Source organism: Podarcis pityusensis (assembly GCF_964106645.2).
Source record: "Podarcis pityusensis genome assembly, chromosome: 13".
NCBI classification, from domain to species: domain Eukaryota; kingdom Metazoa; phylum Chordata; class Lepidosauria; order Squamata; family Lacertidae; genus Podarcis; species Podarcis pityusensis.
The window spans coordinates 18,112,972-18,131,761 of NC_138038.1; the positions used below are offsets into that span (position 1 = coordinate 18,112,972).

The window sequence follows — 18,790 nt, forward strand, 5'->3', positions numbered from 1 at the left end:
TAATCATGCCTTGGAGCAGGGGTCAGCAAACTTTTTCAGCAGGGGGCCAGTCCACTGTCCCTCACACCTTGTGGGGGGGGGACTATTTTTTTTGGGGGGGGGGAATGAACAAATTCCTATGCCCTACAAATAACTCAGAGATGCATTTTAAATAAAAGCACACATTCTACTCATGTAAAAACACCAGGCAGGCCCCACAAATAACCCAGAGATGCATTTTAAATAAAAGGACACAGTCTACTCATGTAAAAACATGCTGATTCCCGGACCATCTGCAGGCCGGATTTAGAAGGCGATTGGGCTGGATCTGGCCCCTGGTCCTTAGTTTGCCTACCCATGCCTTGGAGGAACTATTTCCAGAGCCAGAAGGAGTACTGAATTTTCATTTACAAAAAAACGCTTTTAAAGGGAGGCCTTGTTTCCATCTTTCTGCTAATTTCCGCTGATCCAGCAGCTCCTGCTCAAGGCACAGCTGCAGAGTCTGGTTGAAAAGGACCGGCAATCCTCTTTCCCCATGCGGAAGACCCATTGCTGTGCCTGAGCTTGAAATCCTAGCTGTGCAGGCATGTCAACACTTCAGGCCCCCCACATCTCTGCGCCCCCACAGCAAGCGATAATGGCTCTTGAAATCAGGCTGTCTCTCCCTTTCTGCACCAGCTGCTGACAGCTAAGAGTGCACAAACTTCGCAGCTACAATTGCTGGCGCCACACCACTGAAGTGTGCATCGCGGGTCCTCCCCCCCCACCCCACCCACCGCGCTTCTGTATTGATTTCAACTCATTAGAATTCGCTCCCCTTTCATCTAGACACGGCTCACGCTCTTAATTCCAAAGCGCAGAAGCAATGCGCCATTGATCTGAGCCACTCGGGGGAATTCTCTGCTGCTACAATCAAGCGCCTCCTGAGCTCTCCCATTTCCCAACGCATCACAGAGGTGCACGAACCTTCCCACAACCGGTCTGAGCAGAAGTTTTCCACGTTCCCTCTGCTTGCCAGCCATCAGACCATTACAGGATTCTTAGTTAAACACAGCACATAGTTAAACGGTGGAACTCACTGCCACAGGAGGAAGGGATGGCTTTGGGTGGCTTTAAAAGAGGAGTGGACACATTCTTGGAGGTATGAGGCTGTCCGTGGCTACTAGCCACAACGGCTGTGCTATTGACCCAGAAACTCCAGAGGGTGCAGAATGCTGCAGCGAGGCTCCTCACGGGGTCTCTGCCATGGGAGCATATTCACCCAGTGCTTTTCAAACTGCACTGGCTCCCGGCAGAGTACAGCGTCAGATTTAAGGTGCTGCTTTTGACCTTTAAAGCCCTTCACGGCCTAGGACCCTTGTACCTACGGGGCTGCCTCTCCCGGTATGCCCCACGGAGAGCCTCAAGGTCCATAAATAGCAACACCCTAGTGGTCCCGGGCCCTAAGGAAGTTAGATTAGCTTCAACCAGAGCCAGGGCCTTTTCAACTCTGGCTCCGGCCTGGTGGAAAGCTCTGCCTCATGAGACCAGGGCCCTGCAGGATCTGATTTCTTTCCGCAGGGCCTGTAAGACAGAGTTGTTCCGCCTGGCCTTTGGCTTGGAGCCAATTTGATTCCCTCCCTCTCCTCCTCCTCCTCCTCCAGCACCACAATTGTAATATAACCTTCCACACGGGTTGGTTATTTTTATATATATATATAAATGTAAAGGTTTCCAATGACTCGTCTAAGTTGTCCCTTAGGACCAGAACAGCAGAGAACAAAACAAAGTTTTATATTCAATGAAATGTGACCAAAAATATCCTTGGCATAGAGTTTTCAGTGGGCTTACATAACAAAGGGAAGTGTTTGGCATAATCGTCTTAGGAAACACTGGATAAAATGTGGCCTTTGCAGTAACTGTACATCAGGGGATATGTATATGGGGGATACAGGCTCAATGCAAATACAGTGGTATCTCGGGTTACAGATGTTTCAGGTTACAGACTACGCTAACCCAGAAATAGTACCTCAGGTTAAGAACTTTGCTTCAGGGTGAGAACAGAAATCATGCTCTGGTGGCGCAGCAGCAGTGGGAGGCCCCATTAGCTAAAGTGGTACCTCAGGTTAAGAACTGTTTCAGGTTAAGAACAGACCTCCAGAATGAATTAAGTTCTTAACCTGAGGTACCACGGTAGTGCATCTGATATAAAGTACAACGCCTACATTAGGAGTGGCCAAACCCCACTCCAGAGGTCTGGTCCAGTGCCACAAGCAAATTTTTATTACACCTCCTGCCTCAACACCCCACCCATTTTGGTGGTGGCGATATGATAAGAGAAAGCAGGCATAGTGCTGGGCTGAGAAGGGTGGGGGTTAAACTTCCCTTCCCAGCCCATTCATTGCCTGGCTGCAAACCAACCCCGGATCAAACTGGCTGATTGTCTGATGAGTGCTGAAGGGCAATAACCCTTCTCTTCAGCCGATCTTCATGAATTACCGTATTTTTCGCTCTATAAGACACACCAGACGATAAGACGCACCTAGTTTCTGGTCCTTTTTTGTGGAGAAAATAAATTGCTGAGCATATACTGTATACATAACTGGTTTAATCTTGTACCCATTTACTTTGGAGCAAGCCCTTTAAAGGGAGCACGGCTCTTGCGGGAGGTGGGGGGAAGGGACGGAGCACGCCACGACTGGACCTAATGGTCCCTTTACCTTTACATAAAGACATATACAGTGCTTTTTTCCTTTAAAAATGTTTAGGGGTACTCTCATTTTGACTCAAGAAAATTACCATTTTATAGTTCAAATCAGGAAAAATAAATACAGTAAATGGACAAAAGGACAAAGATGTTATGGGGTAGACGTACTCCTGCATCCCCCCCAGAAAAAAAGCACTGGACATTTCTATTAAAGGTACCCCAGTCTCTGCTGACCTTCATCCTTAAGGAAACCAAGTCCTGGGAAGGCACTTGGAATAAATGGAGCCTCTTGCTGCTCAAAGATTGGGGTGACATGCAGAAATCTCTTCCTCAGTGCTACCTCTCCTCTGCTTTTCTACAAATATTTGCTACGCTTTGTTTAGCGTCACAGCATCAAAACAAGGAACATTCCTGTGCGTATATGCGGGGGGTTCACAACAACGCCTCTTGTGAGTGACAAAATACGTTTCCTTTTTTCCTGGCTGTTGTGGTGCCACCTCCGTCTGTCAAGCAATTTTGGGGGAACAGAGAGAGGCGGAAGAGACAGAACTGCTTACTCAGGTAGTGGGGGAGAAAACTAGTTAAGAGTGGGTTTCTGGTCTGCCTTTTGGGCAAAAAAAAAAAGGAGGGACCCAGAGGCAACTCACAAAGCTTAACGCAAATACAAAACGCAAGCAATAAAATGCAACTTCAATTCTTGTAAGGCAGCGAACTCCCAACATCTTTAAAACACACACACAAAATAAAATAAAAGTCCAAGTGACACCACACTTTGGTTCAGAATTGACCTGTGGGGTTGCCAGTGGCTGATCCCTGCCCTATCTGATCCAAACATGTTTTTCAGAAAGTAAACAAGGCTTACTCGAGTCAGAAAACTTTCTGCCCAACTGACACATCCTTGGCTTGCGTGCTGTTCCCTACATGTGACACTCACCACAATCTGTGTTTCATTGTCCGTCAAAGTGTCAATAGCCAGGCTCCCGCCAATTAAATCTTCGCTGATCCGAGTCCTCGTGTCTCTTGGCGAGGTTTCCCGCGTCTTTCTCTCCCAGGAATGAGGTTCTATCCCAACCGCGGAGACATCTCTCTGGGTCCAAGCTGTAGAGAGAGGAAGAAAAGCGAAGAATGATTTCTTAGCGTACGAGGAAGGCTCTGAGAAGCTAAGGCCACATTCCACACCAGCCTTGCTTCCCATGCTCTGTGAGTGCTTCTGCCTATCTGAATTGTGCCCTGAAGAAGAAGAAGAAGAAGAAGAAGAAGAAGAAGAAGAAGAAGAAGAAGAAGAAGAAGAGTTTGGATTTGATATCCCGCTTTATCACTACCCGAAGGAGTCTCAAAGCGGCTAACAGTCTCCTTTCCCTTCCTCCCCCACAACAAACACTCTGTGAGGTAAGTGGGGCTGAGAGACTTAAGAGAAGTGTGACTGGCCCAAAGTCACCCAGTAGCTGCATGTGGAAGAGCGGAGACGCGAACCCAGTTCACCAGATTACGAGACTACCGCTCTTAACCACTACACCACACTGGCTCCCTTAAACTCTGATACTGACTCTCGGTTGCCTGGATGGAAAACCGAGAGAGGGATGTGAGGCTGTCTGCAGGAATGACCCTGCTACAAACCTTCCTTCCCTGCCAGCCAAACCTGGGTGCATTAAATGCCCTTCGTTGTCAAAGGACCCTCACTGATCCACAAGAGATTTACAGGGGCAGCTGCCTATTCCATTCCCCAAAAAAGCTGCTGCTTTTAGGTCTTCCTTTGTGCATGGCTGTGTGGGGCGGTTTGTTGCAGAGATATAATTCCTTCTGTTTCCAAACTTCTGAGGAGAGTGCTGGGCCTTATGTAGCCTAAACAGGACCACCAATGGGCAAGAGGGAGGTATCAGGAGGGGAGATTCCAAGGCTTGCAGAAGTACAAAGCTGCCCAATGAGGACTGAGCATGCTCAGTGGGCATGGAATGCCAGGGTGCTTCCAAGCTGTCATTTCAGTGGGATTCAATCACATACCGGGAAATCCAGGTTGTGCAATTGCAGTTGCATCGGGAGGTCCAGCACAACACACTTGCTTCCCCCAAAGTTATGACTTTTTTGCAAAAATGAAAGTGGTGGAGAAATGCACCGGAAAGTGTGGGACGACACTTGCTTTGACACAACGTCGTCTAACCTCCCTGCAAAGAAATCAGAGCGAATGCATAATAAAGTGGTGCTGTGGGTTAAACCACAGAGCCTAGGACTTGCCGATCAGAAGGTCAGTGGTTCAAATCCCCACGACGGGGTGAGCTCCCATTGCTCGGTCCCTGCTCCTGCCAACCTAGCAGTTCGAAAGCATGTCAAAGTGCAAGTAGATAAATAGGTCCCACTCTGGCGGGAAGCTAAACGGCATTTCCGTGCGCTGCTCTGGTTCACCAGAAGTGGCTTAGTCATGCTGGCCACATGACCCGGAAGCTGTATGCCGGCTCCCTCGGCCGATAAAGCGAAATGAGCGCCGCAACCCCAGAGTTGGCCACGACTGGACCTAATGGTCAGGGGTCTCTTTACCTTTACCTCCATGGAAACAAACCGGGATGAACACGCAATAAACAAGTCGTCTGGAAGCACGCTGGCTGTTTTGGTAGAGGAGAGGAGAAGGAAAACTGGGTAGAAGGAGGATTGGCATGTGAAATTGTTAAGGAGGCTAGGGGCATTCCTAGGGTTTGGCCAGGATGGGACCCTGCCAATGGTGCAGGCCGGGGTGGTGGTGCAAAAATCATGCCTCTCCACTCTGGCTCGGCTCCTCTGTCAAGGGCTCAAGGGACATGGGGGGGCCGAGAAGGCTCCTTGCCAAGGGAACCCAGGTATGCCTCTGGTGATGACCCATTGGAACAGGGAACAGAAGCACTTGGCACTGCAACATTATGTTGCAGGTCTCTCTCATCCTGTTCTGTTCCTTTCCTAAAGCCAGGGATTGGGATTAGTTCATTGATTCTCATGTGCAGCAACAGCAGACCGGATGCCAAGATTTCAGATGTTCAGAACATTTGATGCTGGGATGGGTGGAGGAGAGCTGAAAATGAAGCAAGGGAGCCCAAGTCCATAACCTTTGGAAATAACTGGCATAGTCAGTCCCTGACCCCTGGCATATGGATTTGCAGCAAAGGCATGTATTTGCCCCCCCCCCACACACCAACCTCTTCCGGGCCCTTTATAAAATGCTTTTGGCGCCTGTCAAAGGGGTTTTGTCTCTCTCGTGCGTCACTGGGGCGCCTTAGGCAGCTCCAACTTGGCCTCAGTCACCCATCTGTAAAACGGGAATAGCACTAACCCACACCAGAAGGTTACTAAAAGGGACAAACCTAATCAGGCCTATGCAGTACTTTGCAAATTAAAAAACGTTATATAAATGGCAATTAGTAGTTGCAAAGCATCTTGTTTATGAAATGCGCTGTATAGATGATTCACGGTATAATAATAGCTTACAAAATGAAGGTTTTTCTTGGCACAGGATTTTGAAGGCTTTCATTGGTCTGCAATAAATACACTCAGTGATAACTTTAAAACTCAGTTTTTGGTGCCAGGGGTTATTCCTAGAACATGCAAAACAGCCAGACAGGCAACAGTGCCTCTGAGAAAGTACAGATGGCCTTTCTCACTCCCACCCCATATACTTCCAACAAGCAGATTGTCTGAAGGTACATTTTGAGTTAAGAACGTAAGAAGATGTCTCTTGAGAAGGCCGCAAGCGGGGCAATGAGTTGCCTCTCCTGAGTTGAGCATCTCTCCTTACGGTACTAAAACTCTGGCTAAAACAAGAGATAGGGCAATAACCAGCCCACATGTATTCAGCCATTACCAGATACTAAACATTCTAAATGAAACTGGTGTACAAGCAATTCATCCTACTCTTCCAAGCAAATAAGGGCCCATTCCAAGGCATGAAGTTCTGGTTTGCCACCTTTTGAAATAAGAAAAGTCACATTACGATCTAAAGAGCACCCTCTCACTATTTCTAGCACACCACTTGACACTAGAATGACAGTGAGATAATAATCACAGTGATTAGTGTGTCAGTGACCAGGATTTGAACCTCCTTTTTGTATTATCCTTTTTAAAATTAAATTTCCAAAATTTCACGACTTCAAATCGAATAATTACATTGTTTCATAAACTGACTTCCTGCTCACAGTTCCACAGTGTGTTTTCGTTCAAACCCTTTTCTACTGCGTTATATATCAAACTCTTCTCTATTACAGAAATCCCTCTAATACAGTTACTTAATAGTTTTTCTACGGCTGCTCCATCTCAAATCCAGCCCGCAATTTCATTTGACTATAATACTTTCTCATATAGGCCATGAAAGGCAGGATTTTGAATCTCCATTGAGCCACAAAACATAGGTCACTTCTAGACTGCCTTTTCAGGTAGGATTCAACCATAACACCATCCAATGTGTGTTGCACAATTATAGCTGCTTTCACAATTACAGTGGTACCTTGGTTTAAGAACAGCTTGGTTTATGAACAACTTGGATTAAGAACGCTGCAAACCTGGAAGTAGGTGTTTTGGTTTGCGAACTTTGCCTTGGAAGCAGAACATGTTCTGCTTCCTGTTGAGTGCATTCCATCTGTAAATTGAGTCCCCTGCTGCTAAGGGAAAGCACACCTTGGTTTAAGAACACTTTGGTTTAAGAACGGACTTCCGGAATGGATTAAGTTCGTAAACCAAGGTACCACTGTATAACAATCCCCAAAAGGTCAGATTTTTATTTTTATTTTGCAATAGGGAACGTGACAGAAAAATGCCCTGGAAAGAATGGGCTAGCACCTGCTCTGGCCCAACGTCATCTAACCTCCTGGCAAACAAATCACCACAAATGCTGAGTAAACACCCCGGTTGCCTGGAAGCACCTTGATTGAATGACCTTTAGTTCGTCATACACTCTCAGCCTAGCCTACCTCAAAGGGTTGTTGTGATAATAGGATTGTAGCGCATGGTGAGGGGTCCATGTAAGCTATTAAGTTGTGGGTGAACATATCAGACGACACAGCGATTCTTCAAATAGCTCTTGTTTATTCACAGGCCAGAACAGAACTAAAGTGAAGGGTTCAGCCAGCCTGCTTATATAGAGCTCCACTAGAACACAACACACACACACACAAAAAGTAGAGACATCACCTTGCCAACAAAGGTCCGTATAGTAAAAGCTATGGTTTTCCCAGTAGTGATGTATGGAAGTGAGAGCTGGACCATAAAGAAGGCTGCTTGCCGAAGAATTGATGCTTTTGAATTATGGTGCTGGAGGAGACTCTTGAGAGTGCCATGGACTACAAGAAGAACAAACCTATCCATTCTTAAGGAAATCAGCCCTGAGTGCTCACTGGAAGGACAGATCCTGAAGCTGAGGCTCCAATACTTTGGCCACCTCATGAGAAGAGAAGACTCCCTGGAAAAGACCCTGATGTTGGGAAAGATGGTGGGCACAAGGAGAAGGGGACGACAGAGGACGAGATGGCTGGATAGTGTTCTCGAAGCTACCACCATGTGTTTGACCAAACTGCGGGAGGCAGTGGAAGACAGGCGTGCCTGGCGTGCTCTGGTCCATGGGGTCACGAAGAGTCGGACACGACTAAACGACTAAACAACAACAACAAGAACACAACAGTAACCATTTTCTGTAACTATCCAATCACTGAACGTCACTTTTAATCCCTTATTTGCATATGTGGACCTGAGTGAAAACTTACTACAGTATCCCCCTGCTGGCCCAGGGTGAGAACTTCAGTACATAGCATAAGCTACCCTTAAATTCCTTGGAGAACGGTTGGGATCGAAAGATGCCTTCAGTAAACACACTGTGAGCTCGCTTTTAAAACTTCATGCATGCGCGTCACCTGTTCAAATCCTTGTAACAGAGAGGCTTCTTCCGTGGCGTGCCAATTTAAATCAAGGCGTTGGCCACCATATCTGCCCACTAGAAATAAGGAACCAATGTCACACAGCAGACACGTTATTCTGGTCATCCTCTCCGGAACCGCTCCTTCTTATGAGGGCTGCCGTGGCATATATTCATCCTAGCCCTGCTTCCTTCCACAAAGCTGCATTTAGACTGTGGCTTCCAGGAGGGGCCTGGGAATCCAGATGTTTTGCACTGATGCAAAGAGTGGTATGGCGATGGAAACAGGCCCTGGACACTTGCTTTTGGCAAGGGGTGGTGGGGTGGGAGGAAAAATAGGCCGCCGTAATGGAAAGGAAACCTTTTCTTTTTCTTTTTTGTAGATCAGACTTTCAGAGGCCTAGCTGGTTTTAAAAAGCATAGAGCCCACGAATTGATCCTGGATTATACTGGGCCATCAAATGTTGAGAAGGCTGGAAGCATCAGCTTTTGATTTCTAAAACGTGAAATGAATATTATAGTCACGTATAGATTGTGTTCCATGTCCTGTCTGATGTGAAGGAACGGTTGGAAGAGCTGGGTATGTTTAGCCTGGATAAGACTGAGACTGAGAGGAGATGTGATAACCATCTTCAAATACCTAAAAGGGCTGCCACATGGAGGATGGGAGCAAGCTTGTTTTCTCCTGCTCCAAAGGCAAGGACACGAACCGACGGCTTCAAGTTGCAAGAAAGTGCATTGTGACTAAACACCAGGAAGAACTTTCTGACAGTAAGAGCTGTTCAACGGTGGGACGGTCTCTCTCGGAGGTTGTGGACTCTCCTTCTGTTATGTACTGAGTTGAATAGGATCCAAAAGGCAGCAGTCTGATTGGTCCTAGAACAATAGGGTCCAGAATGCAGCAGTCTGATTGGTCCACAGGAGCCACCCAATCCAGCTCCAGGTGGAAGTGAATTCACAACCTGATTGGCCTACAGGTGAATCCCAGAATTAGCCAATCACATGGGGCCCATTGTGTAAATAATGTATATAAAGCAGACATTCTGGGAGAACTTCCATTCTTCCTCACCACTATGAGCTGAATAAAGAGCATGAAATCCACACTTGACTCAGAGTATATTTCACCTTCTTTGGAGGTTTTTAAGCAGAGGTTGGGTGGCCCTCTTTCATGGACGCTTTAGCTGAGATTCCTGCATTGTGGAGGGTTGGACTAGAAGACCCTTGTAACTCTCCAATTCTAGGATTCTAAGTGTGCAAGCCCGAGCCTGTGCATATACTATACCGTGGACCCTCCAGATACAAATTAAATTCGTTCCGGGGGCGCGTCTGCAACCCAAAAAGTCCGTAGGCAGAGGTGCCGCTTCTGCACATGCGGCGAAACCTGGAAGTGCCGTATTTTTCACCCTATAAGACGCAGCAGACCATATGACGCACCTAGTTTTTGGAGGAGGAAAACAAGAAGAAAAAAAATATTCTGAATCTCAGAAGCCAGAACAACAAGAGGGATTGCTGCGCAGCGAAAGCATCAATCCCTCTTGCTGTTCTGGCTTCTGGGATAGCTGCGCAGCCTGCATTCACTCCATAAGACGCACACACATTTCCCTTTACTTTTTAGGAGGGAAAAAGTGAGTTATAGAGCAAAAAATATGGTATACACTTACGGGTTTGCCACGTTCGTAACCTGAAAGTTACGTATCCAGAGAGGTACATAACTAGAGGCTCCACTGTCACTGTACCTTTGCAGCACTTTCAAAGCACATTCTTTCCCTCAAATAATTCTGGGTGCTGTAGTTTCCCCCTTACCAAGTTAGCAACCCTCAACAAACTACAGTGCCCATAATTCTTTGAGGGAAAGAATGTGCTTTAAAGATATAGTGTGTATACAGTCTGAGAGTAAAAGAGTAGATTTTTTTTTTAAGAGTTATTGTAACTGGGTGGGAAATTGCTTGATCTCACCGGAGCATCTTGTGCCACACCACAGCTGTCCTCTCCAGCTCAAGAAGAGCTTTGTATCATTCAAAACCTTGCTTCTGCCATTTTGAACATCCGCATAACATCATTTCCTATTTATTGATTATATTTACACCCCGTCCTACCTCCAAGGAGCTTGCCGCAACAGACACGGTTCTCCACCCCTCACAAAATCACCGCGTACACAACCATATATATTTTTACCACATTCCTGCAGAATATCACAGAGCGGCAAACGGCAAGACGAGAAAACAATGACAAAATATTCTGTTTTCCTTGGTAACTTCTCATGAAAGAAATGCATGATGTGACAGAAGTGACATCATTTGCATTCAGAATTTTGCCACCCCTGCCTCACTTCATTGGCTGCTGTTTGAGGGGGGCAGAATTCTGGGTATGATGATGTCACCACCTTTCTTTCGTTTCCCAATCAAGCCTAGAAGGCCATTTGGCTTAGTCAGTCTCTATGGTTTGGCTGCTTTCCCTCTCATTTCCTGGCGTGAAAATATTAAGCTGAGACAGACTTTATGAAACAGGCAAATGCTGAAAGGACCACGAGACTCATTCCTGCTGGCCACGCATTGCTGACTTTTCCTGTTTACATGGTTTTCCAGCTGAAATTGGGCTGCAGGCAAAGGATCTGGGCGAACTTGGGATGTTTTAAAGTGACGCGGCGTGCCAAGTTGTTTTTGACTCAGATAACCTTTGCTGTCTATGAAAAGATGTTCTGGCCTTGTTGACTTGCTGACAGATGTACTAAAATTGTTCAGGTGCTTTCCAGGAACAAGGGGCCCTGAAATTTCGCATACACCTGGACGGAGAAACTCTGATTACAGAAGGATGTGAAGATGAGATGCTTTTGCAGAGCTCCCTCAAAAGTCCTGTTCATTCATTGCTCCTTAGGTGATGAACAATTATATGATAGTCGTCCCCCTAGTTACATTTATTTAGTCTGAGTCTCTGCCTATCAGCAATACAGCTCTGTGGTCAGTTGACCCTAAGCTTACTAACCAGCAAGAATATGCCTTGTTGGATTTGACTGCAATATGACACACAGAAGCTGAAAACAGACTCACTAACCCATCTGCAGCCGAAAAATGTAGTTTTTTTCTCAATCCGGAATCATTAGATCCTGCCAGCCACAATGCTGGGTGTGGTTAATTAATATGCATTTGAAAGTCCGCCCCTTGATTAGGTTATCCACACCTTTTCCTCTCCCTAGGTGAACAAAGGAGAAAGTGCTGTTTTCAAATGGACACACTGCAGGTTAATGTGGTAATCCACCTACAATGGACTTTTATTTTCAGATTGAAACCAGTTTCTCCAGAAGCACTTTTCAGGGGCAAAAAAATGCAATAGATTTATTATTATTATTATTATTATTATTATTATTATTATTATTATTATTTCTATACTGCCCTTCATCCGAGGACCACAGGGCGGTTCACAGAGTAAAAACACAAAAGTACATCACACCTAGATTGCATGTGGACCACGTAGGAAAAAACAAGTGCTCAGCATCCATTGATTGTAGGATAAGATGGCATGTATACACAATGGGTGAAGCTGACTAGACTGGCGGCTGTATCTTGCTTCGTGACTGGCAGTGGGATAGCAGCATCATGCACTGAACCTCAGGCTGAGAGCAAACCATACCTTTAAAGTGCATTCAAAGGATATCACCCAGCCCCAAGAGAATCCTGGGAGCTGCAGTTTGTTAAGGGAGCTGAGAATTGTAGCTCTGTGAGGGGGTAAACTACAGCTCGCAGGATCCTTTGGGAGGGGGCTGCTTTGAGTGTGCTTGCAGTGTGTATAAAAGGGACGTGCGTGGCGCTGTGGTCTAAACCATTGAGCCTCTTGGGCTTGTCGATCGGAAGGTCAGCGGTTCGAATCTGCGTGACAGGGTGAGCTCCCGCTGCTCTGTCCCAACTCCTGCCAACATAGCAGTTTGAGAGCACGCCTGTGCAAGTAGATAAATAGGTGCCGCTGTGGCGGGAAGGTAATCGGCGTTTCCGTGCGCTCTGGTTTCCGTCCCGGTGTCCCGTTGCGCCAGAAACAGTTTAGTCATGCTGGCCACATGACTCGGAAAGCTGTCTGTGGACAAACACTGGCTCCCTCGGCCTGAAAGCAAGATGGGTGCTGCAACCCCACCGTCGCCTTTGACTGGACTTAACTGTCCAGGGGTCTTTTACCTTTACTGTCAGGGAACTGCCATCAGTTCAGAGGCGAGAGGTGGAAGAGCAGTTGTGTTACAGGGAGCCTCTGAAGAGCTTGCGAAGCAGTTCTTCCTCTGGCGAGGAGAGAAGCCCCGCCTCCAGTGGGGAAGGGGCACAGGGATTAGAAGATGCTAGGGAGAGCCTCAACACCGAGCCTGAGCAAAGGGGATGGGAGGCAAGTCCCCCTTTGCCAGCACCCACGTTGCACAGTAGGTTTGCGTACAGAGAGAGGAGGAGAAGGATGGGGGTCACACAACTGTTATGCTGGGGAAGGTATAAGGACCGCCCACTCCCAGATTCTGCTAGCGACTGAGCAGACATGGACTTGTGACGCTCTGCACTGTAAGATAGTTTGTACAGATAATAAAGCCTGGAAAAGACAGGTTGGAGTCTTGCCTGTTTGCTCTCGAACAACCACACCATCACCTGACATTTACCTTTTACCTTGCAGTGTGTATGCAGCCTCGGTGAAGCCTAGTGGATACCTTCTTTCAGGACATCTTACTAGAAACCACCCAAAATGTGGATGAGTGATGGTATACCGAGAAGAGGATTAAACTTAGTGCAAGTTGAAACAACAGGAAGTCAGTAAGAAACAGGCTGTCCAGGTTTGCAGCCGTTGCAGAGGCTGGGGGCTTGTGGAGGCCTCTTCCTCCTTAAGACTATGTGAGTTCCCTCTCCCTGAATTCTCAGCTTTCATATCAAGGCAGTGAGTCTCCACGCTTTTAATTTACGGGGTCATAAAGAAAAGCCCACAGACAGTATTCTCCTCAATTGCTCACTAAGAAGTGATAGAATTAAATAACAGGAAAACACATCTTTCTGTTTGCTGTTCTGGCTGCTCTGCATTGATTTCCATCCCTGTTAGATCCTCGCACCACAAACTCTTTGGCTACAGGCCCGAGGCTGCCGCTCAAAGAAATGAATGTGTGACTGAACCACAAGGCATCAGAAGGGAAAATGACAAAGAAATTGTCTTCCTATTTATATCTAGCTTTGTCTTGAACCCAGCAAGGTCCATTTCTCCGACAGCTGTCTCATGGGGCAGGCTCTGACACTTCTAATAGCTGAAAATCTTAAAAATAAAGGCAGAGCTAGAAGGATGATTCATCTGGTTTGCCTATTTCAGAGCGAAGATGCAAGTAGGGGATGTCATCCATGAGCTGTTCCGAAGTTTCCATGGGTATGAACGCATTGCCGCTTTCTCCCGTATGTTCCCACGGCTAGCTTTTGAAGCAGCATACACACACCATTAGCCCCAATCCTGTAATTTCTTGAGAAATGTGACTGTTTGGTGTGGGTTTTCCCCCTCAAACCAGCTTCAACTGGCATAGAAAACTTAAGCTGTGTTCAGTTCGTATTTAAGCCTTTGTGCACATATGCACAGAAGGCAGCTTCGTGAATATGAGTTCAGGATGGAATTGCAGGGACAGGGAAATAATCCAAGTTATGTGCGTCGGGTGAAAACATCTCCTGCTCCTCTCTGTACAACAATACTGTGCAAATGCGACTTGAAATGCAGGCGGGGACAACCTCACTGTGTTTTAAGCCCCTAATGCGAACATATCCTAAAAGTTATACAGTAGAACCATGGAACTGTAGAATTGGAAGGGACCCCAATCCCCAGCAAATAATCTAAAGAATTCCTAGCAAGTCAGGCACAAATTCCCTAGATCAGTGGTTTTCAACCAGTGTGCCGTGGCACCCTGGGGTGCCTTGAATGATGGTCAGAGGTGCCATGGGCAACACTGGCTCCTGCCCCTCTTTCCTTCCCTCCCTCTTCTGATGCCCTCTCGCATCTCTGCCTCCCAAAAGCTTGCACAGCTGTTTGATGCAGCAGCCCTGGCTACAAGCTCCGCAGGCAAGTTGTGCCTCTGGAGCTGGCCAGGGGGTGCTGGTTGCCAGAAGCTGAAGCAAGCAGGTGAGGGAGCCCAGCCAGCCAGTCCACTAGCCTTTGCTGTTGGGGATGGACAGACAAGTCCCAGGCCCCTGTGGGGCAGTGTGAGGAAGCACCTGTCTTTGGGGTGGGCATCTCAGAGACAGGGGTGGCTGCCTGGGAAACTCCCAAGGAGAGGAGAGGGGAGAGGAGGCTGAGGGAACACTCCACAAGGGAGGGTGATCGATAAAGGGTGAGAGGCTGCCCGCTCTGCAGGCAAGGGTTGACATAACTGGGCTCCTGGTGTGGTCTAAACCCCCCTTTAAATCCATATCAATGAAAAGAAAAGAACTCACTCTGAAACTCACCTACAGGTGAGTAGCGCTACCAAGAAAAGTAGCGCTAATACGCCCAGAAACCTCACCAAAATGCTGGAGAGGGTGCACCTCCACAGGCACATATCTCCACATGTGGTGGGGGTGCCCCAAAATCCAACTATTCTGGACAACAAGCATACGAGAAATAAGTAAAATAACCAAGCAAGTATTAGAAATCACCCCAGAATTGGCCTTACTAAACATCTTCCAAGCCCACTTACACCACAAAGAACTCATAACCCACCTACTTTCAGCAGCCAGAAGCATCATAGCCAGACACTGGAGAGACCTGTCAGGAGTAAGCATGGACCAATGGTACCAAATAGTATGGGAAACAGCCCTACTAGAAAAATTAACCAATAAACTGAAACTGACATAGGGACAAATAGAAAAAGATACCTTCCCCCCCGGTATGGCTCTCCTTTATCACATACACATCCCAACAAGACATCGACAAAAATCCACCAACAGCATACAAATCAATATGGCTAACCTGATCCAAAACACCCACCCACCCCACTCACACATGAAAACAAAGACCACCACAGCCAACCACAAATGAACAGCCACACACCCTAGGCCAACCCCAACCTCTCTCACCACCAAAGGAACACAAGTGAACAGCAAAGAACCTGCACAAGCAACGCTGACACCAAATCCTACATATAGTAAGTAAAATAGAAACATTGCCACCCGACCGAAACCCCACCCATCTTCCCCCCACTCCACCTCTTTCCCCCTTTTCTTCTTAATGTTTCAACAAATGAAACTGATTTGTAAAAATGTTACTTGGGGGGGGGGGGGAATACGAGAGAGAGACATTGAACACACTTTTGTAAATCAAGAAAATATTTAATAAAAACAAACAAACAAACAACTGAGCTCTTGAGCCTCACAGGGGTGCTGCAGAAAGAATGTAGTTGGTCAAGGCAGCCATGGACTCAAAAAAGTTGAAAATCTCCGCCCTAGAGGAAGGCAGGCCTAGAAAATAAAGTGACAGTGTGCGACCTGCTGTCCCCTAAAGCTGTGATCTCTAAATGAAGGGTGGCATATAAATTTAATAAAAAATAGTAATAAGCTCCCAGCTAAAACTGTTCCACTGTATCATCAATTGTGTCTGTCGCTCATTCACAGGAAAATGACGTTTCTCTCACACAGTCCTTGGATGGTGAGTCTGTTCTCAGTTAAAGGCAACTCTCCTAATCTAAACTGGTTATTAATTCACTAACCGCAACAGAACACCTAGCAGAGATACAAATTCAGGGGCAAGGCTATGCAATTAACCCAGATGCCAGTGCTATTTCAGGAGCTAATAACATCCTCCATACAATCAGGGTCTCATTTGCCCTTTCATCCCAAAACAGGAAAAATGGCATCACCTGCCAACAGTGCCTTTCTGCTGTCTATGTCGGACAAACAGGTCTGTCTCTGTGCAAATAAAGAAATAAATAGACACAGATCTTTCATTTTCAAGGGTAACTTTCATATAGGAGGGCATTTCAGCATCTCAGGACATCCTGCTGCTGACCTCAAAGTCCTCATTCTTCAACCCAAGAAGCATATCGGCAAATTTGATTACACTCAGTCCGAACCTAATCAGAACTGTGGGCTTCTTTCCTTCTACTCGTGTGAAACTAGTATAACAAAGCATAGCTAAATTATAATGGCTTCTGTGAATTGTTCAATCTGTTCTTACATTATATCAGACCTTCCCAGCGTCACTAGTTTCCAGGGACAGTCCCAGATTTACAGAACCTGTCCCAGTTTCTGATTTGATCCTGGAATATGCTTTTCCTTAAGACATCCCTATGTTTATTGGAGAAATGTTGAATGGTATGGAGTTATGCGACAAGCCTCCCCCCCCCCCCCCCCAGCCAAGGAAATAAATAACTATACAACTTTTAGGAGACATCTGAAGGCAGCCCTGCATAGGGAAGTTTTTAAATGTTTAATGATGTTTTTATATATGTTGGAAGCCGCCCAGACTGGCTGGGGCAACCCAGTCAGAGGGGCAGGGTATAATAACAACAACAACAACTTCCTATTTTCATCGGAGAAATGTTGGGAGGGCATGTTATATAAATCTTGGTTCTGCATATGGCAAGTCACAAATTTCCCCTTGCATTTCACTGCCTTTTGGCCCTACTGCTCATACACACTGACGGAGAACAGCGCTTTATGCATCAGATCAAGTGGACTCTAGTCCTCAAAACAGTATGTCACAATGAATCTTAAAGCTGCCACAAGACTCTCTTTTTTTGGAGGGCTGTGTGTTCAAAAATGTGTGTATCGTTTCTCCAGATCGTACCTTGTGAATGCAACGTGGGAGGTCTACGACAGCTTTCCGCTCTATGACAGCTCAGTTCAATACTTCCATAGGAGCTCCCACAATTTGAGGACATAAGGAGAGCCTCCCTGGATCAGTCCAAGAGCCCATGCAGCCTCACATCCTGTTTCCAATAGTGATCACTCAGATGCCTCTGTAAAGCAGAGCTTGGAGGCAATTTCCCACTGCTACTGGTTGCCTTTCACTCCCCTAATCCTGTGGCACAATGGGTTAGTGCGCCTGGCTGCTAACCAGAAGGTTGGTGGTTCAAGCCCACCCAGGGACAGCTGTGGGCAGCATTCCTGCACTGCAGGGTTTAGCCTTTCTCAACCTGTGGGTCCCAGATGTTGTTGAACTACAACTCCCATCACCCCTAGCTAGCAAGGCCAGAGCTCAGGGATAATGGGAGTTGTAGTCCAACAACATCTGGGGACCCACAGGTTGAGAACCACTGGACTGGATGGTGCTTAGGGGCCCTTCCAACTTGATGAGTCTATGAGTCTAACACCCATCCAGCTGCCTCTGAACCTTGAGGGTCCCATTTAGTTATCCTGCACTTGCGTCCCTTTTGTGCTCTTGGAGCAGTTCACAATTAAAGCACAAAAACAGCCATTAAAAAAACGCCCAAACTACAGATACAACCAGCAGGTGAAACAGTAAGGACTATAAATCCAATGATAGACCTGCCTTCCACAACCCCATTTTAAAGCCATCTACACCTCTTGGCTGTCACAGTACATCTCGAGGCAGTGAATTCACACTTGTTGTCACCATGTGCACAGTGCAAACCTGTTTACTGCCACACACGCACACAGGAGGAAACAGATGCACCATCTCTGTTGCTGCACCCACATGCCTGACTCCTGCTCTCATGCACAGAGGAACTGGTCCCCATTCACACCTGGTGAAAAGTGCCCAAGTAGACGCTTCTGCACTTTTGCTTCCGTACACATGCAAAAGCAGCGAGGAAACCGGTGCGTTCTCCTCAGGGCAGCCAGCACAACTCTTGAATGTGAGGCCAGCAACTTTGCCTTTAGCCCAAACTGTGGTCTTAATGAACCACTCATCTGAGTGATTCATTACAGGCGCTGGCTGCCATTTCTCACCACCCACAGCGAATTTAGCTGGGCAGTTTTGTAACATCGATCTGAAATGCCACATAGATGGGAGTTGGTGGTTGCCATCGTCACACACAACGGCACCTGGTTATTTGCATAAACTCACTAGGCTGACAGAAGTACACAAACATACATATAACGGGATCACTGACACACACACACATGGACTTTTATATTCTGCTATACATACAAGCGCAAGATATCCTGGCAAATGTCAGGACAGAAGAACATATACTTAAAAAGAAGTGTCCCTACAATGCTTTTTATCATTGAATCAGGTGGGCTGCCTGCCTTTTAAAAATAATATATTGTATGTGTCTTAAATCTCTGCATGGATCTGATATATATTTTGCTCCAGTGGAGATGGGCTTCTCATTT

At 46.7% G+C, this 18,790-nt stretch overlaps 1 protein-coding gene and 1 long non-coding RNA gene across 5 annotated transcripts in view; one reads left to right on the plus strand and one right to left on the minus strand.

Moving 5' to 3' along the window:
* The window catches only part of PLXDC1 (plexin domain containing 1), a 65,466-nt gene that overhangs the window by 41,216 nt on the left and 5,460 nt on the right, over positions 1-18,790 (minus strand). For all 4 annotated transcript variants that reach the window (XM_080979398.1, XM_080979399.1, XM_080979397.1 and 1 more), the window contains one exon: positions 3,600-3,763. In XM_080979398.1, the coding sequence (XP_080835524.1) occupies positions 3,600-3,763 (164 nt within the window). The remainder of the gene's footprint in view (positions 1-3,599; positions 3,764-18,790) is intronic.
* LOC308462152 lies at positions 10,948-13,532 on the plus strand. Its single transcript, XR_013979016.1, has 2 exons — positions 10,948-11,402; positions 13,167-13,532. It is a non-coding gene; the product is annotated as an uncharacterized lncRNA (long non-coding RNA).